Below are 16,971 nucleotides of genomic sequence, written 5' to 3' on the forward strand. Positions count from 1 at the left end.
GCATGTTTCAACTTAACTCTGCTGTTTTATATTTTTGTTTTTTCTGTTTTTAAATTATTTCCCCCTGGATTCCAATTCCTTCTTAACTTTCTTGCCTTTCTGTAGATTACATGGTCTTTTAAAAAAATAATTCTAGTGTTTTAACTCTGTATGACCTTTCTAAATGTTCATGTAAGTATTGCCTTGAGTATATAGAGTTTATCAGCATTGTGTTGAAGAAATCAGCTCTGGTGACATGCAGGAAGCTTACTACTTTCTCTTTATGACACACTCATCTTGTCTTCATATGTATTTAGAACCATGCCAAGTATTGTTATAGTTAGCTTCATATTAAAACATAAAAACAAAAAATTAAAAAATGAACTTTTCACTCAGGCTTTTACTTTGGCCAGTGTCTTTTAACTGGGTGATGTACCAGTATTCCCCTCATCACAGCCCCTGTTTTTGTGAACATTCTTCAGTCACTGTTTTATGGTAGACAAGCTAGAGATACATTTTCTCCCCTACCCCCAGGATCAAAGGCAAGCATCCTATCAATGAGTTGCACCCCGTTCCCCACTTTTAAGAATGCTTTGGCTTCTCTTCCTTTTTAAAGGGCTTTTGTTTGGACGTAGAATCCTGTGTTGACACATCTTTCCTTTCTACTCCTACTTCCTTCCAGCCCCATGGGATCCAGTAAGAAGTCTGCTGTCACTGGTTTTCTTCCATAGATCATGCCATTTCTGTCAACACTTTCCTCTGCTGTTTCCTTTTTTATTGTTTTGTTGTGCTATACATTTTTCTCTGCTCCCCTCCTGTCCTTCCCTCTTCCCTTTTATCCTCTCCCGTGACCCTCATGCTCCCAATTTACTCAGGAGATCTTGTCTTTTCCTCCTTCTATTTAGATCCATATGTGTTTCTCTTAGGGTCCTCTTTGTTGTCTAGGTTCTCTGGGGTTGTGGATGTGGTACATTTATACAATGGAGTACTACTCAGTGGTAAAGACTAATGCCATCTTGAAATTTGCAGGCAAATAGATGGACATAGAAAAGAAAACATATTGGGTGAGGTAACTCAGACTCAGAAAGGGAAATATAATATGTACTCACTCATAAGCAAAGAAAAACCAGCCTGCTATTGCTTCTCATACATTCAGCATCTCCACTACACAGTGACCAGTTCACCCCACCACTTTTCACACAGCACCCAAAGAAAGCATGACAAGACCGCGAGTTCTTGTTTAGCAGTAATAAGGACTACTCTCCCATCAGAATATTAACAGAACGAAGAACTTTGATTTCTGTCTTTACCTGGGTGTGATGAGGTAGCATCTCCCCCATCACCGGCTGCAATAGTGGATAAAAAGGAAGGGGGAACTCTCTCTGTGTTCGTTTATTTAAGAAGCAATAAGAAAAGCAGCACAGACTGGCTGACTCGGAAATGCCTTTCTAGCTTACAGAAACTGGAATCCAAGGGCCACATACCAGCAAGGATGGTTTCTCCTGCAACCCAATTCCTTGGCTTGCAGATTGCCACCTTATCACTTTGTCTTTAAAAGTCCTTATCGTTGGTACCTCTCCTTCTATGAACCAGTCCTATGGGTGGATTACAGCCCCTGCTTATGACTTCATTTAACCTCAGTTACTACTTTAATACTTCTCTCTCAAAATTCAGTCATAACGGAGCTTAGAGATTTAATTTATGATTTGCATGGAATACATTTTAGTCCAACTCAACGGACCTGTCCCCATGCTGCTTTTTTTTTTTTTTTAGGTTATGATGTCCCTGTCTGGCATGCTTTCTTCTTTCCTATCCTCCAGAGCCGCCTTATGTTTGTTTTAAATATAGTAGTTACCCAGGACATCCAGTGGGATGGAGGGGGATAAACCTAGTCCATTTTCCTGGAAGACAAGACTCTCCCTTTTGAAAAATTTAAAGAGGTTTTATAACTCAATTCAAATTGGTTCTGATTCACAGGAGAGAGGTTTCACTGATAAAGACATACTTTCGTTGACATCTCAACTGGGAACTGGGATGATAAAGAGCACCTCCCCAAGTCCATAGATTAGGGGAAAATATCGGCTGTGTGATGGAAAATTTATCTCCCAAAAATGTAATCCCTCGTGCTGGGAAGGAAAGGCGTTATGACGGACATGGCGAAAGATTAGAAGCTCTGTCTCTCAGAGGAGTCTTCAGCTCCTGGAAGGAGACGAGACTTGCACCTTTCCTGGTACAGACCAAGAAGGTGGAAGTCCTGGAGAGGGCTGAGTATGTGTGTGCATTTGTGCACACGTGTGCACACCTGTCAGAGAGTGGGATCTGAGAGTCTTGCCCTTCCGAGGCAGAGGCATGAAGTATATGTTGTTTCTTTGAACACCTGAGTGAGTCTAGAAGCTTCTAACTTTCAGACCTCTGGAATTTCCACACCGCTGATGCTGTGAGGGTCAGGAGAAACTCCCTATTGCTTAGCTCCCACCTCCTACTAGGAAGTAGGGGCTTCTTGAGGAAGATTGATGCACAGCATTAGTCAAGCCCCAACATGCCCCGAGAGGAGGTCACAAGACAAACAGCCCCTGCCACGAGCTTCCAGCCCACCACCCAGCATTCCTATTACACTTGGGCCACAGGCACGGTAGATGAGTGTGGGTGTACTTCATTTCCTGCCTCACACAATAAACTTGTCAGTATTGGACGGATCCGCGCTTGCATTCAGGGAGTTCATTTGCAAGGCCACCTGGCTTCCCAGAGCCGCTGTCCTGCTCCCATTTCATCCTGCCTAATGAGCCAGGGCCTGGTTCCTAGTGCGCGGTGCTGAGCTGCTGGGCCAGACATGGCCAGCGTCTGCTAGCGAGGCCTCAGCTGCTCCTCGGGGATCCTTGCCGTCTGTCTGAAGGAGGCCGAGCTACTAGCATGCAGAGGAACAGCCGTTTTGCTGCAAGCCTGTGCTGCACAGCTGGGAGGGGCATGGCAAGCTGTGCTGCACAGCTGGGAGAGGCAGGACAAGCTTTCACTCTTCCCTGCAGAGGTAGGATCGGGCCAGCTGCAGCTTCCTGGCTGGACAAGCTTGTAATGGACTTCTGGAATGCCTGTCTGTCACACACTGTTTGGGCTGGTTTCTAAGAATTCCTGGTTAAGGAAGATACAAAGCCAACAGGGAAATGATGTATAGCATTTGCGCTGCCCATTGCCCCTCACTAGCCAGCAAGGTCTTAGTCTTCCCATGTCTGCAGGCATCCTTGACTCTACTCTAACCACAGAGCCTCGGTCCAGGATCCTTCAGTGACTCTTGTGAGGACTCCTCATTCCCAAGTCTGACTTTCTTGGTGCTCTGCTCCTGACCTGGGCCTGGGGCTTACATGATTGGAACAAACCCAGCCTTGTCCAGTTACTGGGCAATTATTATCAGACCTCATGCTTAAGTAATCTTGGAAATGGCCCTATAGTCAGGTTATTTATTTTCTTTCCCCTCCTGCAAATGGAACATGATAATGTTGCCAGTCTCCTATTACAGTATGCATATGTATGCATGTATTATAGTATGCATTGTATGCATTATAGTATGCATATGTATGCATTATTATAGTATGCATATGTATGCATGTAATATAGTAAGCATATTTATGCATGTATTATAGTATGCATTGTATGCATGCATTATAGTATGCATATGTATGCATTACTATAGTATTATATGCATGTATCTCTTACCTGGCCATAGCTCTCACTCCTATCTGAGCCTAAGCTCAGGAAAGTGCCCTGATATCTGTTACTAACTATGGATCCTTCTTTGCCCACATTACATGGAGGTCTCACTTTCACTGAGTCCACAGACAGGGAACACTAACCAGATCAGAGCCCCCGGAAGGCTGCATGACAGCCAGAACCCTGAGGACCCAGGATGGCAGACAGGGAAGGGTGGTATAGCCCCATGCTCAGGAGTTACGCAGTGTGGAGGAAGGTGGGAAGAGTGGCAAAGAGGACTTGCTGCTCCTCTATAAGGTAGCTCCCTGGGAGTAAGGGGAAGAATATGAAGCACACCCTCCCTGTGCTCTGAAGGCACTGGCTAGTCTGGGAGCCCAAAGGCCACCCTGGCTGCCATAGAGCACACAGTACAAGGCTAAGCACCATGATCATCTCCCAGCCAGAGAGACACAGTGGGGAGGGAGGCACAGTGAGGAGAATAGGTGCTTGACTCTCTTACCTCTAGATTTTATTGGAAGAATTTAGACCTTTGCTTGCTTCTAGCCGAGAGGAGGCTGGAAGTTGTAGGATTAGCCAGTAGTCCATGCGCCAAGCTAAATGCAGGGTCCTCTAGTAAAGGGAGCAGGGAAGCTGTCGGATACAGACAGCATCCCCTGCCACATGGTGCATGATGGTGCCTAATACCACGTCCCAAAGCTTCTGTGCATAGAGCACTCTCACCCTGCCCAGATGCTGAGGGTACCTGTCTCCATCCTGTTACTGCATCCAGCCCCAAGTTCAGAGTCCCCAGGCTATGCTCAGCCCTCTCCTCTGGGTCTTGAAGTAGCTCCTTGGAATTTTAGATCAAAGTTGTGAAGTTTGGGCTTATGGTGGACTTAAAATTTTGACAAACTTTAAGGCAAAAGATGTGTTATTACATCCATAACCAGCATGGGATGGTGGAGAACGGAATCGCCTCAAGAAAGTCACGTGTTTGGAAGAAGGCAAGGTGGTGGCAACATGTGCCCATGATCAGCACCACCTGCCGGGTGGACTTGACAGTCTCTTGGGAAGTGTTAGAGGCTGTGTGTAAGAATAAGCTGTAGGTCAGCTGGGCTCCCAGATGACATGTGTCCTGCATATCTAGTGGCTTCTAGCCCATTTGCCCTGATAAGTGAGTTCTATGTCACTTAACCAGCCCCAGCCAGCTCATTAAGGCTTGCCCATCCCCCTTCAGCTCAGACTCTGAACCCACACCCTCGCGGGAAATGGAGGGCAAGCAACACCTTTCTCTCAGCTCTTCATGTGAAACTACCTAATTTAAAAATTTCAGGAACAAAGTTGAGTACTTGGAAAAAAGAGTGGATGATTGATGTGCACAGATACGGTAATATCCATGCCAGCGTGAGGGTGTTGTCGGACAAGGGAGTGGGATCCTGGACAGGACTGAAGCAGCTCCCTTCATCTGGGCAGGCAGAACCAGTGGCCTCACACCGGGTACTGCTAGATTTCAACAGCCTTCCCGAGAACAGTGGGGTAGAGCAGAGGCTCAGGACAGGAGATCTGACTGCAGGTCCTGCCAAGACAGGCAATCTGCCTGCAGCGTGTGGGACTCTCTGGGTGCCTGTGACCTGAGGCCACACTCTCTCCTGTCCTGCAGACTCCACCAACCGGGACTCCCTGGACATGATTGAGCGCTGCATTTGCCTGGTGTGCCTGGATGTTCCTGGGACTGGGGAGCTCAGTGACACTCACAGGGCACTCCAGCTCCTTCATGGAGGAGGCTGCAGCCTGAATGGGGCAAATCGCTGGTACGACAAGTCCCTGCAGGTAAGTGCCTTTTGGTGGCCCTACAATTGCATAGCCTCTTCTGGAGCTGGCTGCCAGCACACACTCTCACTGGCTTCTGTCACTCAGACTGTACTGACCATGTCACCTATAGACTAGCCAGAGTTCTTTTCAGGAGACTCCCTGACGGCCCCGCCACTGTGTTGGAAGAGCTTGGTTACACCCGGGCTCATTCCCCATCTCCATGGCACCCTGGGGTGGAAGAGCACCACAGGGTCACCCAGTAAGTCCTCAACAGTTTGTTAAACAGGATGGTTCGGAGCTGACCAGGGATACCAGCTTTTCTGAATGCCCACCACCTGGTTTGACTATTTCAACACACGCCGAGAAGCAGGGCAACCCAGCACTTCCTAAATACACCCTAAGTTACAATCACATAATCCAAGGCGTCTCACTCACGTGCATCAGGACAACATCTTATGCTGACTGAGAGGAAAACGCTCATGCAAATGGGCTGTACTCTAGGTTGGCTGTTTGGTTCAGACCTCTACCCAACCCCCACACACCCTGCCTATCCCACAATTTGCCAACATCTAATACAATCTCGTTTATTTAATACCACCACACCCTCACAGTGACCACATGAAAGCAAGTTAACCGTCTCTCTGGGTTGGGACAGCCCACCCCCATAAGCATTTCCCAGAAAAAGCGCATTTTCTCCTCTCCCCATCCCTGCGTTTGCTGGGTTATTTTCTTTATTGGTTTGCATGGTGATTCTGTTATTTCTGATGAGTGCTGGCTGTTCAGCCTCCACACTGGTGCTAATGGCTTAGGCTCACTCACAGAGCTGTGCTGGGAATGAAACTCATAGAATGGATGTCCGGGGCACAGAGCGGAGAAAGCACTGGGCGCAGTTTTTCAAAGATCTCTTTTCCTCCCTTCTTTTCAGTGACGGGGGACAGAAAGGTGCTCATAGGACATGGGCACAGATTCACCATTTTGTAGACAGGATGGAAAATCGGTGAGCTGGGGTGCTACGGAGGTGTCATAAACCTGAACTGGAGGGGGAATGGAGAGCGAGTCTTCACAGGGAAAGAAAGGGAGAGAGAGAAAGGTGCATACTAGGAGTCTAAAGGGACCCTGTGGGTGTGTGACTGTTTGTTGTTGGCTAGATTATTGGAAGACATTGAGATTCCAGGGTCTGGCACAGATAACCAAGACTGGGGGATGGTATGGGAAGAGGCAGCTCCAAGTGTGTGTGCCGTGGTTCCGGGCCATGCTTTCAGGAAACACCGTAAGAACTTGCCCTTTGCTTATTTGTTTATCCATTACCCAGGGCAGTCTGAGTGTGAGGAACAACAGAGAACCCCACTTCACTTGGCGTATACCCCAAGAGTCAAGCCTTGTCCTTCTCATAACACTTTTGAGCCCCGAGAGCATTCCTTTCCCAAGTCAGCTCAATGCAGTCTTTGGGAAACCAGGTTTTAAAAGGCCCAAGGAATCTCCATGGTGTCTGTGGGTCCCCCAGAGCCTTTCTCTCGAAATTGCATCTCAATCCTGTAAGATGCTCTACTGGGCAGGTTTAAATGCCTCAAGCCCAGGTTCAAAGAGTCCTGAGGACGTCTCCTCCTCACCCAGACGCAACAGCAGACTGGGAGCTGGTGTCTGTCTAACAGGACACTCTCCCCACACCTCTCCTTTCTCCCTACAAATCCTCTCACCACCAAATCACATTGTTATTTTTTATTCATTCATGCAACTCAATTACCCGGCAGCTGCTCTGGGGATGGACACTGGTCTAGCTCCCTGGAATAAAATCAACAGTGGCCCAGAGAAGCAGAGGCAGTCCATTAGGCAAATGGCTACAAAAAGCGGCAGAGAATGGTGTCTGCTGTGCACGCCATTAAGGACAAACAGGTCTGAGCACCACTCAACCCTATAGACCATGCACCAGACGGTGTGAGCTTGCTAAGACCCAGGGACCGCTGCACTGGGGAACTGGGGCTGCCCCTTCGCTGCCTGAAGTCCTGTGGGCGCTTCCCTGAGACTCTTGCACTCTCTGCAGCATATCCTTTTCAGAAGTCGGTATCCTTGAAGGAGAAACGCCCCAGTGGCCAGGCGGTCCTAACCCAGGCCCAGAGCCTAGTTGGAAATGCCCACTGCAGGGTCAGCTCACCCGCCTCTTTCCTGTTGCAGTTTGTGGTGGGCCAAGACGGCACCTGCGGTGTGGTGTGTGAGCACTCCCCATTTGATGGCATCGTTCTGGTACAGTGCACGGAGCACCTGCTGAAACATATGTGAGTCTGGGGAAGAGCAGAGGAAGGCCTCAGAGTGCTGCCGTGAAAAGCCAGGAGAAACTGGGGTATCAGTCCAGAAAGCGGCTGAGCCAAAGATAGATTTGGAAAGCAGCTTGAGAACTGCGAAATGAGCTTTGTGTGCCACAGACGGACGGGAGGTCCAGACAGACGGACGGGAAGTCCAGACAGACGGACGGGAGGTCCAGATTGGGCGGGAAACCCTGGGCAGACAGGAAGATGCAGGGGATCCAGGCTTTGATCCAGGGAAGCTCAGATTCATCTTTGTTGTTGGTCCTGAGACCAGCAACAGGTACTTGGTGGCCCAGCACAGAGGGAGGTCCCCTCCATCACCAGCTAGGTCCCCAGCCTTCATGCTGGCTAGGGTGAAGCCTTGCTTTTCTGTGCCTTAACCACGCTGCATCCCTTCTAGCTTTCCTGGTTTTGCTCATTCTCTTCGAGCATCTCTTTCACCCGTGTAGGTTCTCAGTCTCTTCCAAAGAGTCTTTGGAGTGATTGAGACACAAACCAACCCTTGAAGATGGAACCACACAGCTCATTACGTCATTCCCAAGTCTTCCACAAGCCTGAACATGGTTTAACACTAGGGCATATAGAAGCAAATGGCGCACTTGGGAGTCAGGCGGAAGCGGATGGGCTCCTGGTTGTCATTCGCTGAGTTTGTTATTGGCTTGGTACTTCTGTGCGCAGCTCAGACCCCCTAAACTCCGGGAGCCATGCACTGAAGCAGCCGAGATGGCTGCATGGGAAAGCAATGCTGCCCACAGTCCCCGGCTGCAGGGTCTCAGGAGGTTGTTGTCCCTTTGTGTCTGCAGGATGAAGAGCAACAAGAAGCTAGTCCGAGCTGACTCAGTGAGTGAGCTCCCTGCCCCCAGGAGACTGAGGTGGAAATGTTCCCCAGAAACTCAAGGTCACCTCGCCTCCTCGGCAGAGAAACTTCAAAGGTGAGGGGAACCCTAAGTTTCCTTTAGGGGCCCACTCTGCTCCCTCAACAGCTGCTGAAGCACCGTGGATGATTCCAAAGGCCCTTGGGACTCTGTTCCCCTTCAGGCTCCACCCACTCTCACCCCTCATGGAAAAGCAGTCAAGCTAAAGAGGAGTCATGGCTCTCAGGAAATAACCTTGCTCAAATATACACCATTTTCATAAAATGCAAACACGAAGCTATTTTTTTCCTGTAGGTTTCACCTGAGTAGGCAGAGTCAAGGCCGGGAGTTGATGCAATAAATAACCACTTTGAATAGTTATTTGAATCCAAGCTATTTTAATTTGCTTGGCTTTACAGGGCAATTTGACAAGGGGGCCTTTTTCCCAGGAGAGGGGCTGGTTCGGGCCTTAAGGGACACGGGCAGAAGGACTGTGGGTGTCAGTCCCTGCAGGAGATGAGTGTGAGAACACTCATTTACTCACTCCTCAAACTTGTAGAGCTCGAGTGTGTCAGGTCTGTGGCAAAGCACTGGGAACTCAGATAGGAATGTGCCCTGGGCTTATCCTCCAGACTTTAGCGGGAGAAGCAGACCCCAGAACAAATGAGGTAGAAGGCATGAAGTGCCCGAAACAGAGACAGACGTGCAGACCCTAAGCTGACGGTGGACAAGGGTTGATCTCTGTCTGGATAACAAGGGAGGCCTCCGAAGGATGAAAGCAGTTTGAGGGGCTAGCAGGCAGGGAGGAGGCACATGGTGGCTTGTTTAAGCCTCTGAAGGTTCATAAAGATCCAGGATGTTATAGAGACAGCAAATGAGAAGCTGGCTGGAATTGGGACATAAAAGAGAATCTGGACCACGCTGTGAAGAGCTTACCTTGCTTAGGCTGAGGAGCCCCTCCTCAGCAGCAATTGTGGGGGAGCCAATGAGGAGTCTATGGGGATAGCACGGGTGAGCAGGACAGTGTGGCCAAGCTGGGAATCTAGAACGGGAGCTCCTCGTGTGGAGCTGCTGTCGAGGCCGCCTAGCTTTAGTGAGTGTGGAAGGGGTTTCCAGGCGTCCATGGAATGATGCTGACATCTCAGCCTTTATGACGGGGATCCACAGTGGGTGGGTGGCCAGAGGAGGGTCAGGAATGGCTGAAGGATCAGCAAGGATCTGCTTATTCTCAGGGACCTGAGATAACCCTGTGTGCTCCTAAGTCCCCCAGCTTCTTCCTAACAGGGCATGAGGAGTCGCCTGAACCTGAACAGTCTGTGACATGTGGCGGGTCTAGGTGAGCCAAGTGTGGGGAGGGGGTTTCTGAGCGGCCATGGTGAAAGAGAAACTTGCCCAAGGAATCTGTGGAAAGGTAGGGGTCTTTCCTGTCCCAAGCAGCTGCATGACTCCTAGGAGCTCAGTTCATGTGAGGCAGGAGGACTGATTTAAGGTGGGCCAGGGGGCAGTGGATGGCTACAGTCCTCCTGTAGGTTATAGGTTACTCCTGTAGGACCTGAGACAACGGCATACACATTGCAGGCAATGCCCCCACAACAGTCAGACCAGACCCCTAACTCGTTATAAAGGATGGCATTGGTCAACACGGAGGTGGCATAGGCGTTTCTGTGTAGACACAGGAAACTTCCTGACACTCTGAGAATGATAGGCGTGTCCTGGGAGACCTAGCAGCAGTCACTGGGTAAGTCGGGATTTCTGTTACATGTAAAGCAATAGATGAGCAAAGCCCCCGCCCTCGCTGGAGCTACCGTGAGAGTCAGATATGAAGTCCTGCTGTCCGTGGGTGACAGCAGGCTGAGAAGTTAACTGTTAGGACAGCTGAGGATCCACAGGGACATTGGACCCCTGTTCCTACAGTCTCTTTCAGGCTTGTTTTGTAGGCAGCCAGCAGGTGGGAGTGTGTGGGTGAGGCTGACCCTGCCCATGCAAATGCCTCATTTCCATGCTCCTCCCACCTCAGCGCCCCAGCCCGGCAGCTCTCCCTAGAAGGCCCCTTTAGGCTGAGCTTTTCAGAAAAGCTTGATAGCTGAAGGTAGGTCTCTGATACCCTAGGGCATTTCTGGAGGATAAGGGCTGTACACTCACCTTCTGGACCACGAGGGCATGGGCCAGGTTCAGAAAGCTTGGGTGGGCTCTGTGGTAGAGGTGGCCCATCTCACACACAAAATTATCTTCTTTCTCTTCCACAGAATAGTAAAGAATCTGGACTTCATTGTTTATAAGTTTGACAACTATGGGAAAACATTTATTAAGAAGCAGAAATACAGCCCTGATGCCTTCATCCAGGTGGCCCTCCAGCTGGCCTTCTACAGGTGGGTGAAGGCAAGATGAGCCTGCACCCAGGCCAACTGTCAAATCGGGTGCCTTAGAGTCTAGAAGCATCCCGAAGGGAGGTGTGACTTTCAGGGTCGGGCAGAGCGCTGGAGGTGGCCAACGCCAGCTGCACGGAGGTGTTGTCATCTGAAGTAGGTTTCAGGTCAGAATCAAACTCCAGAAGAAGGATAGTGTCCTAACTGGGGGAACCGCCTGAGCTGGGACCCAAGAGAGTAGGGAGAATCAGGTAGATTGGGAAGACCAAGAAGCTGCAGAGACTGTCCTCCACGTGATTCCCTCCACCCATCTGAGCCCCTGTGGTGTGACCCCTATCTCCCTGGTCTTCCAAGCCTTGTTCAAGACATGGAAGCAATGACACCCACCCCACCCCAATTTAGTCTAATCACAGACTAGAGGCTCCTTATTCATTTTTCCCTTTACTGCACCCACATACCCCCATATCAGTTCTCCAGATGTCTCTCAAGTCTGCTGTCTGTCCTCTCTACCATCGCCATTGGTCCCTCCAAAACGATCAACAACCTTTGCTTGACCAGCTGCCCCATACGCTCCATGGAGCACGGCTCCTATCTGCGTTCCCCATTGTCTTGTATTCATGAAGAGAGGGCTTGGACATGCGCAACTAAGACTAACGCTTGCTGTCTGGTACTCCTGGGGCCCACCCTTGTGCTTTGCGGTCCTCCTGTGAACTGTTTGGCCTCCAGACCTTTGCCTTGGCTGTGAATCTGCTCTCTCGCCTGTCACTTCCAATGGAAATGTCACCTCTCAGAGGACTGTCTGGAGATACTCTTAGTAGAAGCAAGCATCTTGAGCTCTGTTGTCACCCAGTTTCCTATCATATCAAAATGTCCCTCCAGGAGCTGACACACCCTATAAAGGTAGTTAAGACGTAGAGTCACGACTCATTGTGTGACACTAGACTTTCATTGGTCTGAGCTCTGTTGTCTTACTCCTTACCCTCAACTCCACAGACGTTACTGGTTGATGGGAAGTGGGGATTCTGCTGGTCAGGAATGCAAGCCTGGCCGTGTTCACCTGGTTTCCATGCTCAGGGAGAAGGGCTTTGTCGTCATCAGCATGAGCTCTGCTAGAATGGCCAGGACACAAAAACAGTGGGTGGGGCTGCCAGGCACAACCCTTCCCATGAGAGGCACCTTGACATGCTTGTGGGCCTGGGCATCCGTCCACACTCCCCTTCCTCACCTGCTTTGGCTAGAGGCCACGGCTGATCCGTGTAAAATAAAGCAGGCTTCCCTAAGAGGTGTGATGGATTGCCCTCTCGTCTGTGCTGTGGCATCAATCAACACTCATTGGGCCTCACAGAAAATTCCAGGTTTCCTACAGATTGGTGGTGTTTGTTTTTCAAAAGCAACCATCACCTCTTCATTTATATCAACATGGTGTCCCCAGTGTATAAAAGTGTACACGGTTCTTCACATCAAAGACTTGCCAGCATTCATCTTTGGAGTTCTCCTCTAGAATTCTATTAACATTAAAATGAAATACTACGCCACGTCATGTCAGAGCTATGAAAATAAAGCCTGCCGGGGCTATTTCTCTTTCAGTATTTATGACTCCCTGAGAACAAATTACTGTTTGCCATCCATCTTTTGTCTTGTTCAGGCTGTATCGGCGACTGGTGCCCACCTACGAGAGTGCATCCATTCGCCGGTTCCAGGAAGGCCGGGTGGACAACATCAGATCGGCCACACCAGAGGCTCTAGCTTTTGTGCAAGCCATGACTGACCACAAGGCTGCCACGCTGGTAAACCCCTCTCTGCCTTAAGGAGCCACAAGGAGGCCCATGAGGCTGCCGTGGCTGCCCGTGCACTCTGTTCCACAACACGATTCTCTGGCTTCGGCTGCCCTTACGCCCTCTCCTTCGTCCACAGGCTTTTGAGAAACTTCAGCTGCTAAAGTCAGCCATCCAGGCCCAGACTGAGTACACAGTCATGGTGAGTGGTGGTGCCTCCCCAACACCAACTGCTCAGTGACTCAGCAAGGCTACCAACTCTGATTTTTATTCATTTTTAACTTATTTTGTGGCACTGGGGATTGACGCTGTGGTCTTACACAGGCTAGGCAAGTGCTCTGGCACTAAGCTATAGGCTACGTCCTTTTTTTTCTTTTTAAATTTTTCATTTAAAGTCTCATTATGTTGCCCAGGTTGGCCTTGAATTCACTATTAGCCCAGGTTGGCCTTTGATGTGGGATCCTCTTACTTCAGTCTGTCCAGTGGCTGGGACTGGTTACAGACTTCTACCACTGGACAAGTCTTATTTCTACAACATGGGCAGCACAGCCTTCCTGCCCTCCCCAGGTCCCACCAGAGAACAGTAGTATTTGAAATCTGTTGATATAACCGTAATTATGAATACTTGTAGCCTGGTCCCTGGAACACTGGGAAGGAATCAGAATTTATTATCACCCAGGGCTACTTTTCCCTCTTGATTGCTATATGTTCATTTATGTTGCCTGTGAACTGAAGGTCTTTGCTGAAAATTAATAGTGAAATCAAAATTGTGTGGGAACTATTTCTCTAGTTTGAGGGAATAATTTATTTTTTAATATCTCAAAGCCATTATTTGCATATAAACAATGGGGTTCGAGCTAGTGATCAATATGCTAATTACAGATTACTCAAAAACAACCAGAAGGGTAGCAAAAATCTATGAGAAGAATTGATGAAATTTTTCTCTATGTACTTGAAGGCAAACACAAAATATGTGGGGTTTTAGAATCAGTGTAGAATTTCCTCTGACTCCATCCCTAATCATCTTAATAACTATGCTTGTTCTGTTTAAGCACTGTATTAGCCTGTGCTCCAAGTACTCAGGAGCCCAGAGCAGGAGGATCACAAGTTCTAGGCGAGCCTGGTATATGAATGAGACTCTTGTCTCAAAAATGTTGCTTTCCATTGCTCCAGCAAAATAGCTGAGGCAGCCAGCCCACCAGCACAGAAAAGGGAAAGGCTGAAGCTTTAGAGGTGTCAGCCCATGGTTGGCGGCTTCTAGGACTTTAAGGTCTGTGGAATGGCAGTATATCATGACAGGGAGGCCACGATGAAACAAAACCATTCCCTTCTGTGTTAAAGTAAAAGGGAAAGAAGAAAGGGAGGAGCTGGGGTGCCCCATCCCCTCAAGGACATGCCCACAAGCATAGGAAGTCCTTCCACTGCTCTCCACCTCCTAAAGTCTGTGAGACACCTTTGGAAACATGCGAGAACCAAATGCCAGCAAGAGTCCTCTCTGTATTCCGTGAGTTATCCTTTGTCCTGCTTCATGCTAGGCAGTGTGCTACATACGGAAACAAATCCCTGTACACTGTCAGTATGGAGTTTAACACGGCATTGAGCTGGAGGAGCTTCAAAGTTATGTTCAACCTCAGGGAATCGTGAGGAGTGACAGGGAACAAGGAGGAGCGTGCTCTCTCCCCTCCTCTGGAAAGCTGAGATGAATTCCCAGTCCGTAATGTGAGGCAGGAAGGATTAAGAAAGAGAAGGAAGCCTGAGTTGGTGGTGCAGGCCTTTAATCCCACCACTCGGGAGGCAGAGGCAGGCAGATCTCGGTGAGTTCCAGGACAGCCTGGGTCTACATAGTGAGTTCCAGGACAGCCAGGACTAGGACTACACAGAAAAAACAAACAAACAAAAAAAAAAAAAAAAAAAAGGAAGGAAGCCCTGGAGAGAAAGCAGCATGTTGTAGACGTATCTTGTGAATACACGTGATGAGAGGAGCAGCTTGCAAAGGAGCAGAAGAGCTAGGTTGTCTGTGACACCAGCGTGGGACAAAAGAAAAACAACTGCATTGTGGGAGTGGCTTGGCAAACAGAAGCTGTGTGGCTGGCCAGGGTCAAAGGGCTTCTGATTCAACACAGCATGTCAAACAAGAGCTGAATGTCCCCCGCTCTGAAATTTTCCAGAACACTCCGAGGGAGAGAAAACTGGAGAAAAGGCGACAGCAAAGCGTTAGAGCTGGAAAGTAGAGCAGACGACAGTGGCTTCGGGCACCAGCAAAGAAGCTGGAAACCCCAGCGACCTGCACTGCAGCACCCCAGGGTAGCTCAGGCACCCTGGATGCACCCAAAATCGGGGTGTGTGAAAAGAAGAGGATTATTTGATGGGTTTTTCTGTTTGGCCTGCTCTAATAGAACCCCTTGAACGAATAATTTATCAATAGCAGAGATTTTCCACATTTCTGGAATCTGGGAGTCTAAGATCAAAGGGACAGCAGGTGAGGCTGTTGGCCCCTGCTTCCAAGATGGCTCCTGCTTCTGCATCTTCCAGACTGGAAGGATGCACTATGTCCATGTGGTAGAAGGCAAGAAGGCTAAGCTGTGTGGAGGCTCTCTTACAGGAGCCTCGACAAGGACAGAACACTCATGTCCTTACTTACTAAAAGTATTCTCACTCTCTCAGATTTATTTATTACATACACAGTGTTCTGCCTGCACACCAGAAGAGGGCACCAGACCCCATTACGGATGGTTGTGAGCCACCATGTGGTTGCCGGGAACTGAACTCAGGACCTCTGGAAGAGCAGTCAGTGCTCTTAACTTCTGAGCCATCTCTCCAGCCCCAAAGCATGGCCTCTTAATGTATTTCATTGACTAGTCACTTTCAGAATATGGATTTTCAAGATTTCTTTTTCTATAAATAAGAACGGAAAACTCTAAAAACTATTATCAAGAAATAAGGTTCTAGGGAGGAATGTAGTAGAAACTTCAGTGGAAATACTGGGAGACAATATGAGGCAAACTGCTTTAAACACAAACAAAAAATGGGTGAGATATAAGAAATATAGGGTGGGTTGTTTGGGTGAACAGTACCCCAAATAAAAGTTGTTCAGAAAGAGAAACTGGAGAGTGGGGGGGTCATCAACTCAGCAACTCAGGGACACAGCAAAGGAGAGCTCAGTGGGGGAGAGCTTGCCACCAATGCCAGGGTAGCCAGGCCTTCCGGGGCTTTCCATACCTAGCTAAACTGTCATCAGACTTGAAGAGAGAAAAAAGACATTTTAGACAGAAGAAATTTACGTTTGTTACTTACTAAATAATCTTTCTAAAGGCTGCATGTCTCCGAAGAGAAAAATGAGACATCAAAGCTAACAAAAACCAGAAGGTTCAACACACACAAACTAAAAGGAAGTAGGACTCCCCAGTATAATGCCAAAAGGAGACAGGAAGTCAAGAGCTACTCAGCAGATCTAGAGAACAATTAGTACGCAGAGGCGGCATGAGAGAGAGGACAAACGACGTGATAGCCGCATTCAAGAACTAGTTAGAAGTAGAAGAACAAACAGTTTAATAAGAAAGGAATTCTATAGATAAACTGGTAGAGCATTTGCTTAACATGTGATAGGTCCTGGGTTCTGATCTAACCGTAATACATTATGAGACCCAGCTGCGGATGTTTACATAATGACAGCATCTAAGCCTTAGCTGTTGCTCAAACACAAAGAGCTGAAATATGATCTATTGGAAAGACTGAGAAGTATGAGAAGGTAGAGGAATCAGAAGTTAATGTTTTATTTCTTTTTACTTTTTTGGTTGGTTGGTTGGTTTTGAGACAGGATTTCTCTGTGTATCCCTGACTGTCCCGGAACTCACTCTGTAGACCAGGCTGGCCTTAAACTCACAGAGATCCGCCTGCCTCTGCCTCTGGGATTAAAGGCCTGTGCCACCACCACCTGGTTTACTATTTTATTTCTTCTAACATGAAGTTTATAAGTAAGTCTGGAAAATGCAGTTGGCTCTTAAGCCAGAATTCAGAACAATGAACATAAATAATATCAGAAGGAGTAGCTAAAAAGGCCTTGGCCCCGTGGAGTGGGATCAGACAAAAGCGACTGATCCAGGAGTAGGCAGCAGAGAGAGGAGAGCTAGGAAGGCAGCTGGTAGATGGCACTGGTACCAGTCAGCCATGACAGCAGGGGAAAGACACAGGAACAAGACAG

At 48.5% G+C, this 16,971-nt stretch overlaps 1 protein-coding gene across 1 annotated transcript in view; it reads left to right on the forward strand.

Moving 5' to 3' along the window:
* The window catches only part of Chat (choline O-acetyltransferase), a 46,108-nt gene that overhangs the window by 24,522 nt on the left and 4,615 nt on the right, over positions 1-16,971 (forward strand). The window contains exons 7-12 of the mRNA XM_050140598.1: positions 5,321-5,490; positions 7,645-7,745; positions 8,579-8,707; positions 10,876-10,998; positions 12,641-12,782; positions 12,910-12,972. Of these exons, the coding sequence (XP_049996555.1) occupies positions 5,321-5,490; positions 7,645-7,745; positions 8,579-8,707; positions 10,876-10,998; positions 12,641-12,782; positions 12,910-12,972 (728 nt within the window). The remainder of the gene's footprint in view (positions 1-5,320; positions 5,491-7,644; positions 7,746-8,578; positions 8,708-10,875; positions 10,999-12,640; positions 12,783-12,909; positions 12,973-16,971) is intronic.

Source organism: Alexandromys fortis, unplaced genomic scaffold (genome assembly GCF_014885135.2).
Source record: "Alexandromys fortis isolate MF-2015 unplaced genomic scaffold, M_Fortis_MF-2015_v1.1 scaffold_46, whole genome shotgun sequence".
In the NCBI taxonomy this organism is placed as follows: domain Eukaryota; kingdom Metazoa; phylum Chordata; class Mammalia; order Rodentia; family Cricetidae; genus Alexandromys; species Alexandromys fortis.